This window comes from Rhea pennata, chromosome 5, assembly GCF_028389875.1.
Source record: "Rhea pennata isolate bPtePen1 chromosome 5, bPtePen1.pri, whole genome shotgun sequence".
Lineage (NCBI taxonomy): Eukaryota > Metazoa > Chordata > Aves > Rheiformes > Rheidae > Rhea > Rhea pennata.
The window spans coordinates 52,573,908-52,591,345 of NC_084667.1; the positions used below are offsets into that span (position 1 = coordinate 52,573,908).

General features: G+C 38.1%; 1 protein-coding gene across 5 annotated transcripts in view; it reads right to left on the minus strand.

The window, feature by feature from the left end:
• Positions 1 to 2,159: 2,159 nt before the first annotated feature.
• The window catches only part of TC2N (tandem C2 domains, nuclear), a 32,471-nt gene continuing 17,192 nt past the window's right edge, over positions 2,160 to 17,438 (minus strand). For all 5 annotated transcript variants that reach the window (XM_062576541.1, XM_062576537.1, XM_062576538.1 and 2 more), the window contains exons 4-12: positions 15,591 to 15,755; positions 11,931 to 12,022; positions 11,219 to 11,294; positions 10,191 to 10,291; positions 9,266 to 9,382; positions 8,184 to 8,375; positions 5,372 to 5,486; positions 4,687 to 4,886; positions 2,160 to 2,379 (exon numbers count right to left, since the gene is read on the minus strand). In XM_062576541.1, coding sequence (XP_062432525.1) covers positions 2,269 to 2,379; positions 4,687 to 4,886; positions 5,372 to 5,486; positions 8,184 to 8,375; positions 9,266 to 9,382; positions 10,191 to 10,291; positions 11,219 to 11,294; positions 11,931 to 12,022; positions 15,591 to 15,755 — 1,169 coding nt within the window. In that variant the 3' untranslated portion in view covers positions 2,160 to 2,268. The remainder of the gene's footprint in view (positions 2,380 to 4,686; positions 4,887 to 5,371; positions 5,487 to 8,183; positions 8,376 to 9,265; positions 9,383 to 10,190; positions 10,292 to 11,218; positions 11,295 to 11,930; positions 12,023 to 15,590; positions 15,756 to 17,438) is intronic.

A 17,438-nucleotide genomic window follows, 5' to 3' on the forward strand; every position in this document is an offset into this window, starting at 1 on the left:
CAACTGAAAAAAAAAGATGGAAATATTTTCTGTTCATAACTTTTATTATAAACACCTAGAAAAAATACAGCTTATGATTAATACTAATAAATATTTGACTACTAACATGGGAAAAAAAGGACATTAGCTGTTATGCCTTTAAAAGGCTCAGTGTCCTAGAGCAGCCAAAGTCCATTTTACACAGCAGCCACTCAGCTGGTGATCTCTGCAGCAGCCTCCAAAACATTTGAATATTCCCTTCCCTCTCATGTAAAATAGCATTTCACATGAGGACAGTTATTTTGCACATCTGTTTACTGCTGTGCAGCCACAATGAGGGAATAAAAGATCCACATCTTCCAGTAAACATATTCCAGGAAGATCAGGTTGGGCCAATTCCTATTCTCATTTTGCTCAACAGTCCAGGCTCATCCTAAGCATTGTAATTGGTTGGAAGTTAACATCTTAAGTCAAGATCTGCAGGGCCTACTGGCAACTTTGCAAAGAGCAAAACTAAGAGCAAGAAACAATCTTTGTTCTCTAAAAAACATGCTATTTATAAAAAATAATTTAAAAAAACATGTTAAGAAGCAGAGTATGTAGGGGACTGGGAAAATCCTTTTGTTTGCCCCTTTCCTAAAACACTAAATTTAAAACCCAAAAATCTAAGCAGTTGAAGTTTTAAAAACTTTAATCAACAGCTGATCAAAACAGTCAAAACTCAAAGCAGCTTTGAACTCCATGCTTAAAAAGCACAGACTTTCCGGTTTCAATATTTTCACTGCTCCTTTGCCTTGGAGCAGCAGTGTTTCCCAGCACCATTCTAGTTCTTGTTTGAATGAGATGTTTGAACAGGCTCCAAGTTACAAGAAGTATAATTATTCAGGGTCTACACAAACATACACGTGTGTACAGTTCAAACAACCAATAGTAAATATGTAAACAGTGGTTTTAATAGAACTTTTTTAAAAGCCATTAGTTAAAGTAGCATATAACAGCCTGTGCTTTTAGACATACCTATTTTGTATTAAGACATACGGCATTTTTTCCCCCTTGAACATAACTATGGATAAAACCCTGAAAATGTAGGGACTAACAGAAAAAAACCCTACTAGACCTTACTACAGGTGATGTAGGAAAAATAAAACATCTTTTGCAATAAAAATATGGTAACTTCCTCTTGCTAGAAACAACTAGCAAAACTATATCCTACCATTATTTTTTCAACATACTACGCTCACAACAAATACTTCTGCAATATTAGCCCATCTTTTAAACAAAACCTAAGTCCTTTACCATGCTGTATTTTAACTAATACTGAAAAGCACTTATGTCAGTAAATATTTGCTTATTCTTTAGTACACGTTACTCCAGCTTTTAGCAATGTAAGTAAATGCTACAACATTGTTGATTAGATAAAAAGTGGTTTACGTACAAGAATTAAATATAAAAAAGCAATTTATCTAAAAATTACTGGCCCTAATCCTAGGCACAGCTCCTGTGTCTTTGCATTATTCCATTGATTCCAACCAGCATTAACCCAAACATAGGAAGTCTGGAAGACTCCACTTGCAAATATTAAATTAGTCACAAAAATGCTTTATCTTTTTTATTTTTGTCTCTTTATACCTTTTATGTTTAGAATAGTGAGAGGGATAGGGGAAAAGCCACATCAGGGCATTGAAACACCTTTTTTTCAGACACCATAGATTAGAAAAGCCTTTGGGGACTGACTCATTGCATATTTCCCTTTATGCCTCCTGCCACAGCCTTCCCACTTGGTGAGGCACAATTACTCTGATCAAATGGTGCCAAGACAGAAGCAAACCCTTAGGCTCAGAGGTGCCTAGGATCAAGCTGTCGAGCAGATCGACTCCCACCAACTTTGGAGTCTGTCAAAGACAAGACTTCAGATGAGGAGGATCAGTGAACAGTGAAGAGGATGGCAATTCAAGCTGTTTCTCTCCAAAATTTTATTTCAGTGCTCTAATGGAGCCTGAAAGGGGGAAAAATGTATTTTTTTCCAAGGTGGATTAAAAAAATAAAAACTAAAAACCCCACCCACAACAGATAAGCATTCTCCTAGCTCCAAGCTTTCCTCTTAATAATATTTAACCAGCAGCTTTCTTTGTGAAATTCTGGGTTTTCCCAGTTAACATAGAGGTGACACAGTGGAAGCCTTCTGAAGAACTTGCATAGACAACTTTTCTTTTTATTTGTACTATTTCAAACAGTGTAAGAATATTTTTGTAGAAAGTCTTTATCAGTCCTTTGTTTCATCTCCACTCTTCAAGATGGACCAATGCTGTACCATTTAACAACAACTTTTTCAGGATTCATGATAGTGTCTCTCCACTGCTCTACTGCTTCACTGTTACTGCTATCAGAACTTAGCCAGATCTGCAATAAGAAACAAAAACAGAAATGAAATGGAGTTTACTTAATATACGGGTCAGAGGCCGAGCCTTTGTTAGTTCCAAATAAAGATCGTGCAAGGGTATAACGAGCTACAACGTGCAGCCTGGGACCAAAGCATAAAAGCAACAAAGATAGTTCTGTTAAGACTAACATATTTTGGGTTTCAGCTTGGATCAAAAGGAGTCTGTGCATTTAAGTTTTGTCTCTGAGTAAATAGGAGCTTAGGGAACTCACTGATGTTCCTCTACTTAGTAAAATGGTTAAAGACTAGCATCTCTTGCTATACTCAAATTCCACATGTGTTGAGGTCGAGAGCTCATCAGGGCCAGGGATGGCTCTATGGACTGTGTATTCAAACTGCAATTGGCTGCAAGCCATCTGGCAAATAGAGCTAGCTGTCCATTATTTTCATGAGCATTAAAAATTTGCACACTTCAACAGACAGGACCGAATCTGCATTCCACAGAAGTTACAAACATGCCCATACCATGCATAGTCACGTATTCAGCTAATGGATAAGGGATATTAAACAAGGAAATGAGGTACAAGTAGGAAGTTGCTCCCTGAACAGTGTCACTAGGTTTCATTGCCAAAAGAATTCTGCTTATGTAAGTAGGTATCATTATTTACAGGGCTTTATTTCCTGCACTCTTCCGAGAATGAATCCTTTTAATACTTCTCAGAAACTTTCACCATGAAGTACATTTAGCCTACACTGCTGAGGTACGAGTCCTCGAGAAGTGAGACTAATGTCTTCCAGAGTACCACAGACAGCTGATGTTTCATCCACAGAGATTCAATATACATCTTGCCCATGATTAAAGACATGCTATAAAAGCAGCCTAATCTTTAAGTATTGTCTGTTTAGAACAGCATCCAATTAAACATCATTCTCTGAAGAACAAAGTTAATAGAGCCAGCTATATTCATCTTTTTCCAACTACCCAGCCAATTGCTCAAAGTACATTTTCCCTAAGCCATGTTTTATGTCTTCATATGTTAGGCGGCAGTGTCTGCCTGTTGAGCTGAAACAACCTTTTCCAAATAACCTCAGAAGAGTAGAAGTAGCTCGTTTCCTCTCCCTAAAAATAAGATCCATGATTAAATGAAACTTATCAGATTGAGATGACTTCACATATTGCTAGGTGACTGCAAAAATCATACCCAAGTTATTTTTGCCCAAAGGTAACACAACCAGAAAGAACAAATATTTTTTCTTTTCCTATTCTAAGTCCAACTCCACCAACAGGATTCAGAGCAAAATCCAACACACGCGACATGAGACTCTCCATAAAATGAGGAAGCTCACAGAACAGTTGCCCTCACTGGCACATCATTTCTATAGCACTCAGAATTTCCTATAACTGCATACGTTCATTGGGTATAAGACACATCACCAGAATGGTAAGCTACCATTTTCTGTGCCTAAGGATAGCACAGTTCTTCACATGACAAGAGATATCATAATTTGGGTCTCCAATATATTCAAAATGTAGTAATAAATCTAGCTGGGTCAGGGAAAGCACTGACCATTAAAACCAGTTATGGCCCACTGTATCAAGAAGAGGAGAGAAAGAAAGTATTGGAGGCTGGGAAATTGCAATAACCAGGGGAAGGAAACAGCTGAGGCTAGACTACCAAATTCACAGTAGTTAAATAAGTATGAGCACACAAATATTTTGAAAGAGATACTACAGAAGTTGTCATTGTAATAAGAAGAGGAAAAAAAGAACATAACCAAAACATCATTTTGTGTCTGCCTGCATATGTTATCACTAGATTATACATATTTAGAATATTGTGCCATTTTCAGTATTGTTCTATCCAGAAAAAGCAGTCAGATATTGTAGCTGTTGATATTTCCTTCTACACATGTCTGTTTGTAGGTGTACTATTATCATAAGCCAGCACACTGTCTTTTTGTAGAGGACATCAAAGGTTGCAGAGCTCCAGGAAATGCTGTATTTGTTTTCTTTAGAAAGCCTAGAGGCAAGGAAGAGATTCTGTCCATAGGAAGCCATCTTTCACACAGTCTACGCAAAGATGATTTATGAACTTCTTTTTAAGAGACAGTGAAGTATCAATTCCTACTCTGACTTCAGTGCATATATAAGAGCCTAATACTACTCCATCTAGAACAGTTTATCACAACTTACTACTTTGCTATATGCTACCTAATTTAAAATATTTTAAAACTCATATCATTCAGTACATTCCAACAAACCCATGGATTTTAAGTAAAGGATATCGTGCTAGTTATCAATGTTTGGGCAAAAAAAAAAAACCAACCTGTCCAAGGAATTGTTTTCTTCTCACCGAGCTTCTGCTGTAGAGTTTGATGTGAAAACTGATTCCTTGTTCAGCTTGGCTAACTGGAAAAATCATTGTTTCTCCCCACTTCACTTGGCCATTAGTGGACCTCAGAAGACGAGTCTTTTTCTTATAAATCAGCCCTTCTGTACTAAACATTTCAACTTTCACAAAGAAACCTGACAAAAGTAAAAAAGAGAAGAGGAAAAAGGCATAACATATAAAGGGTTACTTGCAAGCACACACAAAGAGGAATTGACAAGATCCACATGCACAGTTTAAGTTGCAACAGTTTCCCAAAAGTCTGGCCAAAAGAATTGTACAATAGCTTTCCTGACTAGTCACACAAACAGAATATATTCAATAATATTGAACTGATTAACACAGTATCCAAACAGCAAGTGCAAGTTAATGCTCTTGCATATCAGAATTAATGTTGGGATAAAAAAATCTTCCAAAATACATAAACACTTAGCCTCAAACCAAACAAAATGTAATCAAGTACGACATCTGTGGAAACAAACCTTGGCAATGGAAATCTACTGAACAATATGTTAGTCTGAGGTTTGTTAGGAATGTCATAAGTTGCCAATCCACTCAAGCAGTGTTTTACCTGTTACAAATGCTTTTAGATAGAAGGCATGAGATAGCTGATGCAACTTACTTAAAGAGAGTGGTGTAGATGAAATTGGAAGGTTTTGAGCTTCAAGAATCTGTAACTGAATCCTCCTGTTTATTGCTTGAAAACAAGTTCCTATCTGAAGGTCTGCGTGGCACACCTAGAAGCAGAAGAATGTCACCATAACATCTGGATTAAGCTCCATATAAACTCAGGAAACACAGGAATTCTGTTATATGTAGAGCTCCCACATTTCTATCTGGGATTTCCTGGACAGAAATATAAGCATGTGTTGTATACACAACCTGCAGATGTACAGTAAGTAAATGCATCTTGCGTATCCCATAGCTGCAATACACACGCTCTACTGATGGACTGCTTATGTGCAGCACATGCATGGCCCTCATGGGCTGCAGGACAGCTAGGCATGATGGACAAATATCTGAGACCTGAATTTTCACCTGGAGAAGATTCCTGAATGGTAAGAGTGGGCAGGTACAGCATAACACAGACATACAGAAACTCTACTAAACCTTGATACTAAAGTGAAAGGCCAGATGTATTCCACTGACACACAAGGCACTGGAGTTCTCCTCCTCTCCATCTGAATTCTGCAACATGGAGAAATAATTACAGCTTTACTGAGGTAGAAGGTCTTGTCACTTACCATGAATGTTTATGTTGTGCATGCTGAGGAATCTTATATCTGGAAGTACTTGTGTTTCACAAGTCTACATATACCATATATGAGCGTACTGAGGTCTCTAGTCTGTGCTTGCAGTGAATTCTCATGATGAAAGTATTTAGAGGGCTGTTGAAAGGTTTTGTCAAGCTCTTTTAGAAGAAGATAGTGGCTTTTCCTGAGGCATTTACAATATTTCTTTTCTGGTTTCTAATCACTAGATGAAACTGCATGAAAACACGATCCAGCAGCAAACCTCAGACCTTTATTCAAGACAAATCTCACCAAATAAAACTTCAGGATTTAGGTCTCGGTAAGGCTCTTTGTTTTCCAGTGTTATTACATCACAGAGACACAGTACTTGCCCTTGTTATAGTGGTTGGTGGATTAAAGTGAAGGTTGAAGTGAGGATTAAAACAGGGACAGTGAGTCACGGCTTATCTACACCACAAAACGAGCCCTACCTAGGCCTGGCCTGACCCTGGAAGCCCATGTGGCACAGTGCAGCAAGCCCCACCGCACATGGGATTCCAGATGCCCAGAGTCAGTAGGGCAGCACTGCATCTAGATCTCATGCAGATGTATTACACATCTGGATAACTCCACCGCCCTACACAACACCCCTCTACTGGCCTTGTCCAGCAAGGCATACCTGCACATGCTCGTGCCTGGCAATACAATATAGCTCTACAAGACTCAGGATTATCAGATCACAGACCCATGATTATCAGATCATAGACCCATTACATCTTTTGAGTTTATCTCCCAGAACACACTACTGTAGCCTGGAATTTTTGCTAGTACACTGGTGAAGTGCTTTAAGGCATCCTCATTACTCTCCTGTTAGAGGCAAATGAACTCTGAACACTGGCAGAACAGCAGGAGTAGGTCAGGAGAGACCCAGCTTTCCTGATAGCCTCCAGTTAAAAGGAATTTATTAGCCATGGTTCCATTCAAGTTTTAACACATTTCAGTGAAGCAAAATGAACCAAATGAGAGAGCAATAGGACACATAAAAAGAGGAAGTCAGGTTCCCATTCACACTCAGTCCAAGAGACCTGAATTCTCTTGGCAGCTCAGCCACAAGGTTTCTGTATAACCTTGAAAAACCTGAAAACTCAGAATTTCACAAAGCTCTGAGCTTTGACTCTCTATTGGCAAATAGGGATAATTCTTTGCTACCTCATGGGGTAGTAAATGGATGAATTCCAGTAGTGTCTGGAGGGCTGTCAGATATAATGGTGAGGAAAGCCAAAACAGAGAAACAATGAGATGATTTAGGAATTTTCATTGGGATGAAGCAGCTTCTAAAGCAGCTTCCTTTTTCATTTAATTTTTAGAAAGTTATTGCTTCTGTACCAACAGAAGCAATACCATATGTTATTCTTGTTAGAACTAAAAATGTCATGCATTACTCATGTTAGGAATCAAGACGGTCACTCATATAACACAGACATTCTTAAATAAAATTTGCTTTTGAATAGTTAAATCAAGTTTAATTTGTTGAAAATACGTATGTCTAGACACTATTTGTAAAAGAAACAAACTGAATATTATGATGGGGAAGGAAGAGAAGGACAAATCCCACTGTGAAAATGACACTTAACAACCATCTGCTTTTTATTACTCTAATGAACTGTCTGAATTATTACTTCACAGCATGCAATCTGAACATTCAAAAAAAATAAATATACAAATATACATACACACTCACACACACACACACACTTACACACACTTTATGCTTCAAAATGTTACTGAAGATCTTAGTACTTGTCTTCTATAATAAAATTCGATTCTACTTCCTCTGTGCTCTTGCTGTGAACCCTAGGGATCTTCTGATGCTTGTTAGGAAAAGGTATTTACCCAGTGCCCTTTGCTGAAATTTTTCCCAGTATGGCCCTTCCTCAAACTGTGAGACATTTTGTGGAATAGCTAGTTGTAGCACTTCCCCCATAAACAGCTGCAGTTTATGACCATAACAGTTACATACAGAGTTCAAAAGACTGCACTTTTCTGCCAAAAGGTCCCCCGCAAAAAAGCATAAAGAACCTGTTTGCTGTTAGCATTGAAGTCTGCTGAATTATCACTGAATTACTTTACTTTCATTTCTGCCAACTCTTTCTAGGTGACAGGATAACACACTTTTGTGGTGACACATGTATTGACACTTACTGGGGCTTTGGAAGGGGGACTTATATCCAGCCAATGACTTGATTCCTCTGAGCTGAGCTCTCGCAGTGCCAAGGAGCACTCTCCAATCGTTCTCTTCCTGGGAGTCTGTGTCTGGATTTTAAATGCCAGTCTGACAGCCTGCAGGCTTTGCAGTTTAATGGCAAACACAAAAGTTTCCATGAATTCAATGTCCTAGAAACAGAAAGACACTATCATAAAAGTGTTCCATTGAGCCCAAAAATCTAGAAACAAAGGCTTTCTACTCTTACAGCCAGTGCTCCTAGGGACCATCCCAGATTGCCAGGGAAAGATGTGATTTTACAGCGAGTCAGTTCTTGCAGAGTGGCCCTCTCCTCTCATGGGCACACCCTCCCAGGGACAAGCGAGGCTCTGGCTTCTTTCTTACTACCATTACGAGCTGAGGCTGTCTTCTCTGGAGCTTTACGACAGCACACACATTGTCACAGGAGATTCTCTTGTGGCCTTTTGCTCCAGTCCCTCCTGCTTGTTTTATATTCTTTCACCTTTGACTCACATTATGGGAGATTTATGCTACTTTACTTCTTTTTTTTCTCTTTTCCCGTCACCCTAAGTATACTTGCCCCACACCACCAACACTTACTACTTTCTGTGGAGAGGAAATATGAATTCTCTTTGCCTCCTGCCCTGGTGAGAGGCTGGAAGCAGAACATTATGTACCTTCTCCAGGGTGAAAATGAAGGGAATTCACGTCTGCAGCCATGTGCAGTGTCCCTCCAATCCCCCATCATTCAGTTGCCAAGACTCGCAGTTCACGAGGGAGTGAACTATGAGTGTATCCTGTAGCTATCCCATAGACTTCAACAAAAGGGAAGAAAAGGAGGGCCATAAGCCGGTAGAAGGAGAAACTGGAACAAGATTTCCCTCTCCCCCCAACTTCTTAGAAGCCTATTAAAATAGTAACCTGAACCAAGGTCATTATCACAATATGGCACAGAAGAATGGATCTCAGGTCCATTTTAAAAATTCATGTACGCTTATTTACATTTCACATTCATTTTTGTGGGAAAGGATTTCATGCTGTTTTTCCTGCCTCTACTTACATTACACCCTTCCTTGGCAGAGGATTTGAACTGCACTGGCTTTGGCAGTGTGAGAATTCCCTTGACACAGATACGAGGATTTTCCCCACAACTAGAAGGCCAGCTCAGGTCTTTGCACTGCAACATTGAAAACAGGATCAGTTTAGACAGTGTAAGACTCCACCTTTCAAACAGCTTAGGCACACAAGGTCTTCTAAACTGAATTATTCATAATTCCTCTAATATTTAACGTAAATCAGGGCCAGTGTAATGTCTGCATCACTTCAAACCATTTAAAAATTCATCTTCATAGTAGAGAGAAAATAGCTTTTCAGTAGATTTTAATGATTTCACTATGTGGCAATTCGACAGCAGATAAATCATGAATTCCGTTAGGTAGTATTTATCACTTTATACAGTTATGGGGTTTCTGACTACTCAAAGTTCCATTGCCTAAAAATTATTCACAGTTCCTGGAAGTGTATAAAACAGCCAGTGTAACAGTATCACATTAGCTAACATAAGAGCCACAAGAAGTTACACATCTTCAAAATGCTGTTGTGGTTCTGCCCTGAAAGAACTGTTAGATTTAAAGTCAGTTTTGCTGCCTCAAAATTTCCATAGCAGGTCAGCCTATAACCTACTCAGCTTTCTTATCCATGATGAACAGTATCTAACTGTACAATCAGAACAGTTCACGTAGAATAACATGAAGAGTTATACACTCTTTGTTACAATTAACTGAGGCAGAACAAAGATCACAAGTTAATCTAACAGAAGGAAAAAAATTGCAGTGTTTATATTAATACTAGAAGTAATTTTCTGAAAGTATTCTTTAATTCTCACTAAGTCTCTTCACTAAATCTGGTGCTCTGTTACTTTAACACTAAGTATAGTAAATTAGCCATTTCAGGAAACAGTAATCAAGTTATTTATATTTGCTTACTTGTAAAACTGTGATCCAGATCTGTTCTACAGAAGGAACATAACACAACTTCACATTCAGTCTTCCAAAGTCTCGTTCATCACCTGATAATGTAATAGTATCTGTGGAGGGAAGCCAATTAGTCTTTTTAGAAGTAATGCAGTATCTTAAAAATTCCTTCAAATAAGGGATCTCAGTAATATGTGGACTGCCTATTTTTGAAAATTTCTCTCAAAGTAAGTTTGGAATATCTTAATATATAGATTTTAAGGACAAAATATCCACGAGGTCCTGTGGCCTGACCTTCTATATAATTGAAGGCCTCCAACTCTACTCCACTTATTTCTGTTGAGGTTAATAACTTGTGTTGTACTCAAACAGCTCTTAGAAAAAAAAAAGAGTGTGTGCCCGAGACATCCCAGACTCACTGAGAATTTCACTATTATGCTTTTCTCTACTAAGTTAGAGAGACTTTTAAAACAGTGCTTCTTTGCTGTGACTGAAACTAGGTCACATCTCAATCTTATTTTTGAAGAGACTACAAGAAATTCTGACTTTCACTAGGGGACTCTGTGGAGAGTTGAATCATTTCTGAAAGTTTATTTTGCATTACCTCCACAGCATTCTTTGAAAACTAAGGATATTAGGTTTGCATGCAATATTCTTTCATAATTATCAATGTAATATGAGTACTGGATTCCAGACACTTTCCATATGAATACTGATACATGAAAAAGGTAACCAAGGGGCCATCTTCCATCCTAGCAAAAAAATCTGTAATTTCTTAGTTCACGGGGGTAGTAAAGCCACGACTGATTTTTTCAAAAGCATTAGAACTTGTGGTCCTCAAAGCCCCATTTGACTGATCTCCTGACAGCAGAAAGGTGCACATCTAAGATTCTTCATTTCAAATTGCAAAGTAATCTCCAAAATGACTTGCTAATCAGATCCTTTTCCATCAAAGTTGTGAACAGCAGTGACAGTTTAATGTTTCAAGTTGCATGTGCAGACAGAAATATTTCACTACAAGTTAAGCAACAAAACATCACCCAGACTCCTGTTACTGCCTTGTGAATCCTTCCTGGAAGAGGTGCTGCTAGGTACACTGGAAAGTGAATCATACCTCTGGAGGAAAAAAGAAAAAAAAAAAAAACCACTTTAGTTCAAGTAGTAGATGCAAAAAGTCATAGAGATTCTCTCATCAGATAAGACATGATGAAAACAAAGCAACACACAATTTCAAATTATTGGTTCATTTCTTAATAATCCCTGGACACAGCAGCATGGAATTAGCTCCCTGATGCAAAGAGTAAATACAGGTCACAAGGTCAGCACAGATTTTTTGCTCACCAATGCATATGCAACTTCATCTCATGTAAAAGATGATTATTTAAAAGAATTTCACTGTTCATTGTATAAATGGAAAAAACATCACTTGTGTCTTCCTACACAGTGTGTCTTCCACTTTTCAAGTGATCAGAGAAATCTGAAAATAGGGAACCACTGTCACTTGTTCTGTCCTGCCCTACAGCATACTCAGGTTTCTCAACTGCTGTGTCAGGCCAGAACAGCTGTGGGCATGGGAGACATCAAGAAAGAACCTCTTGAAGTCAGCTGAACTTTTCCCTCCATTGCACTTCTTTCCTTTCAGTGCACAGTACAATGTCCTTCAGTGTTAACTCTGAAAATACAATGCAACAGAAACAGATGTACCAAATAATCTGAGTTTTCAGGATAACCTAAATTACAAGGATATCATACCTTCATGAATCTGTGAGGTGGGCTTCTGAGATCAAACATTGAATGACTTACATCAAGCGATCCAGGTAGAGTGCTAGTTCTTAAATCACTAGCTAAAGAGAGAAAAGGAATAGTACAAATAATATAAATGTCATTGCTAGAAGAAAACAAAAAGCAAGAAACATTTTTAAATGTAAGTAGAACTACTGGTAGAGTTGAAATCTAACTGAAGTGGCATCTAAGGAGGAACATCTCCGCCCTTCTCTGTTTCCCACCCCCAAAACAACACAATGGAAAAAATAAGCCATTAAAATAAATTATTCAATTCAGTCTTTGAAATAGCTTGAACCTACCAGGTCATACTGGTAGCACTGGTAGAACAAAGAGCCTAAAGGAAAGCTTCAATATGTTTTCCATTTCACAGACAGTTTAGAACAAACTCCCCCTTCATATTTTTACCTTTAAAACACAGCTAAAGAAAATGACCGAATATGGCATTTGCTTGGGCTTTTTTTTTTCTTTTAAAGAAAGAAAATAAAAGGAAAAACATTCTCATTTGAAAAGGAGTCTATCAGAAAAAGACTATTGATTTTACTTAAAACTAGATGAAAAAATAGGCAAAAAAAACATAACTTCTGATTTTAAATGGTTAATCCATAACAAAGAGATGAGAAGCCACTGGATGCTCAGCAAATCCAGGCTGCCTCAAAGACAGCACAAGCAAATGCGAAATCTTCATATTCCTGAAAATTTAACTCTTGCAATTCACTTATTCCTCATATGTTGAGATAAAATTTATAGTCATTTACAGAAGAGAGCAACATGTCCAGAACTATCTGCTCAGCAAACTGAAGGTAGTTTTTTCCTCCCTTTTATTTGCTATCTTTCCTTCATGTCTCTTAAGTTTCTTATGCTTCTGCCTCCTCACAACAGGATGGTGTTTCCAGTAAATGTTTCTTTTCTTTTCCTTTTTGTCTTGTCTTCAGATTGAGCCAACCAGAACTGCACTTAGTCTGGCCTCCTTTTTAAACTTTTTTTCCATAGTAAAGATTCCAGGGGCAAAAACATGCTGCCTGCTAAACTCGGCCTCCTCTCCCTGGCTTTGCTGACTACACATTCATGGTGTACCCATGCCAGATCTCGGACAACAGCAAGCTTTAAACTCTAAGAAGGCAACTGCTGGTTATATCACAAAAGCAAGATCTTTGTTTTATAGAAGAGGTAGCTTCCTCAGCAGCTGGAGGTGGCTAAGTAGATCACATCACTTTTCTTTTGGCCTTGAAGCAATAGAGAGCCGTAGCACTCTGCCTACACTTATTATGCTGTAACAGCGGAAAACAAAAGCTGAACTGATGCTACTGTTTAAGGAAACTGCTGAATCCACTAACATTCAAGAAGTTTTTAAAGCCTCCCAACTTCAAAACAGACCCATATGGAAATGGGTCAAAGTAATTCAGTTTAACTTACAGGACTATCTGATAGAATGCATTGCTTTTTTTGATGTATTGCTGTATTCCATCCATTTCAAAAGACTTCCATTACAACACATTGATCATAGTCTAATGGTAGAACAACACATCACTCACTACTGAAAATTTATTTCCCTTTTATTGCTTTGAAGGAAATAAGTGATTACACCTTTTGTAAGACATCACAATACAAACTAATTCTCACTTTTCCCAAGCAGGAAAGGGGAACAAAAGCAATGGAGAAAGTTTGGACAATTTGTTAGAGGGAAATAAAAACAAGAAGGCCTGTATGTCTGGAATCAGGTCCAAATTATTTCTTGGGCATGACACAGAACGGATTACTGAGGTGTTCGTAGAGTCTAGTGTACAAATAGTGTTATAATACTACGAAAGACCTAAAAATCTTGTTTGATACAATGGAAGCAGAAGAGCGAAGTCCATTACTTGATTTAATTAAAAAAAAAAAGAAGATATTTACAGAAATTAACTCCATATTCAAAACTGATTAGTTTCATAAATTACTGTGAAGTAGTTATCCAGTCGTTTATTCTTCCACCCAAGCCTAAAGGTTGTAAATCATTGAAATTTTTTAGAGACAGTATGATCTGCCGTAAGTTTCTAGTGAAGCAGGTTGAAATTTTCAGACAAAGAACACAGGGCTGGAAGGGGCTGCAGAGATGGCACCTTTTCCAAAAACTTAAATTTTTAATGGAAAACATAGTGATTGTTCCCATAAAATAACCAGAACTTTGGGAAAATATTAATAAATTTATTTTTTTCCTTTTTTTAAAAAATGGAGAGAGAGTCCACATGAAAATGCAGAGAGTTTACTCCATTCATTCCAACTAAACTTACTCTGCAGTTCTAAGCCAACACGCACAAACAGCAGCATAGTACTTGCAGGGCAACAGGCTTAGAGTTTTGCTTAAATACTCTATAAACACATGTGAAGAGAATTGAGTTTTTGAGCTGTCAAAAACTCTGCAAGAAGTCATCTAACTCAATCTAAAACTGTCCTCTTGACACATCTAAGTAACTTTTCTTGCATTTGAGCTTACTGAGACAAAACTATTGAAGCGTTCGCTTAGTCTGAAAAAAAAAGTAGAAATAGATGAAGTGAAGGGTAGATATTCTAGACAATATTATAAAACCCACATGGCTCCCACTACAGGTACCTATGAAGCCAAGTGAAAGCATCTAATGTGCGAAAGGCTGATAACATTATGTGTGTGTTTTGTTCAGGTTAAAATAAAAAAGCCACATACACAAAAACCCCAACTTTCTCTACATACTTTTCTTTTCATTTTGTCCTTAAAGTGATTCAGAATTATCTGTAAAACAGGACACCAGTGGAGACATTTTCACAGATGTGAAATACATACGTTGTATCTTTCTAAGAAACACACTTTTAAAATTTCATTGTCCAATAGAGAGGTGTGTACGTTTCCTCGAGGGTATGAAGTTTCTGAACAAATTTGCTTTAGCAATCGCTTACAGGAAGTGACGTTTATTTACTTTACTCTAAATAGCATTCATATATACACGCACCAATGAAAAACACAGAACAGAATTTTTATGTAGGCAGGCAAACACTGTCTAAACTTTTGTTGTTACAGTCCTACAGCCCTCCTCTGTTCTTATCCATACTTATACAGTGAGAAGTGGAGACGCTTCTGCACCTTCAAAAGCAAATCATATAAAAGTTACCATATAACGCAACTTCCCATTTTGCACCTGTTTTTAAGTTCTGTCCCTGAATGCTTTCGATGTTTGCTCTTCCCTCTGTACATATGCTCCTCAGCCATTCCTCTACTGAACATACGACCCCACTCCCTTGTTCATTTGTCCTCAAATACTCCTACTACTGGTAGTTGCGATCTCCAGCATAGCAGATGGCATCTGGTTCCAGAGAAGACTCCTGTTTTGGTGACGGGAGGCAGCTACATCAGCTTGCTTTGCCCATTTGTTCATCTTGATGTGATGCATGCAAACCTTGTTAAGCCCCCAAAAGATAGAAAGAAACAGCACAGCTGGAGCCAGTTCCACAGATTATTTCAGCAGTCCCAACAAATCAGAAGGTCTCTATAGTTTACAGATCAGTTTGAGAACTATTGTAATCAAACATGTCTTCCATTATATAATGACCTTTTCCTTATGTTTAAATCTTGGGAAACGGAGGAAGACAGAAGAGAAAGGGTACTGTTCCTCTCACCTGATCCATATAATTTCCTATTATCTGATTTTTCCTGGAAGCGTCTAACAAGATCTGGTGAAACATGGCGCTCCAAAAAGAACGGGTTGTACACATCATAGTGGGGCCACTGGTACATGCTGCAAAGTTCTGCTTTCCGGTCACCAAATGAAGCTCTGGCAGATTCTGTGAAGCACAGGTAAACATTAAGCACAAGAGTTCAATACAAAAAAACACTGCCTGGCTTCATGAGGCAGGCAGTGTGCCTTTACCACAAAGAACAAAACATTTCATTTAGAAAAGGAACTCCCCTTCCTAAACCTCCCCTCCAAAACCCCTACATACACACATTAGGTCAGATTTCAACAGTGTGCTAGGAAAGACTGGAATGAAATTGGCCATAAAAGCTATGTACATGCTTCTTTGGAGTTCTAAAATAAATGCTCAACCAGTTAAAATACAGAAGGCTCCAAAGACAGTGAACAAAATACGTGTTCACTGGAGAAGTAGGGCCATGCATATAGACAACCTCTGGCTTCATTTGGCTACATATCACTGAAGCATCCCCACTTAGCTAATGGTAATGGACTCCCCAGACTTCAGGAGAATCTTACACAGAAAGATAATTGTCATCCAGTTTCCACAGAAAGTCTGTCAGTAGTAAAATAACTGGTCCATGATAACTTGAATTGTTGGCCAAGGCACAACTAGACAGATCTGAGAACGCTTGAATCCCAGTTGTGTATTCAGTCCATTACAAATGAGCTGCACTACTTTTCTTTCCTTTATTTCTAATGATTTCAGAGTGAGCAGCAGAACAGTAAAGCACACTGCTGTAGTGTTTCATTTCATCTATCTGGAACAAAAAATAAGCCATGTATAAAACTAGAGATTGAGGATGGGGTGACCTGGACTCTATTTCAAGGTCTGACATTTGCTTCCTGGTCAGAGTCACTTCACCTCCTTGGACTTCAGTCTATTTGTGAAACAGCTCTTTAACCATTACAAAGTGCCTTCAGATCTGCAAGTGTGTTGCATCATAAGAGGAAAATGTATTATCATAACATCCTTTCCTCCAGATTATAGTAGATTAAGTAAAAAAAAGAATACCTAAACCAGCGAGATGGTGTAAGAGATGATTATGATGGTCATAAGAGATGACAAAGTATGCATTCAAGTATAATATGCTAGAGCAGAACCTGAATTAGAATGAACACCAGAAGTGAGGTCTTAAAGAACTGCTACATAACAGATGACAGAGAAGTCCACAGTCTGCTTCCAGATAAGGAATGCACTTCTTCCTGCTAGCCTGCTTCTGTGAGAACATGAGACACACTGCAGTGAGTCTTGAAGAGAAAGGCTGCCAGAACTTAATTACTTTCGGTAGGGATGCCAAGAGCTAACAACTGAGCGTGTCCTGTTCCAAGAAAGGAAAAGGGACAGACACCACAGAAAATGGAGTGGAACTAAGAGTAGAACTTTGACTTCTACAGATATTTACCAACGGTCCAAGCAGTAAATAATCTAAATAGATTTCTTGAATGTGCTAGTGCATTGGCAAATATCACAGTATAGTGAAGAAGGAATGACAGCACATTTTTCTGTATTTAGTAAATCTCCTGAAAAAAGTAAACTTTGCATTTTAAACACAACTTTGGTGAGGCTTAAAAAGCTGCACTTGCCAATATAAATACATATTTTTTTAAAAAAAGGAAATGAAAGCTAGGTACTTAAGAGCCATATTGAAAATGTTCATTTAAGAGAGATAATTATGAAGAACTATCTGGCCAGAAGACCTACCAGCTTATATAGCCTAACAAGGGCTACTTTGCTCACTACATCCTCCAGAAATGATAATGAAGTAGGATT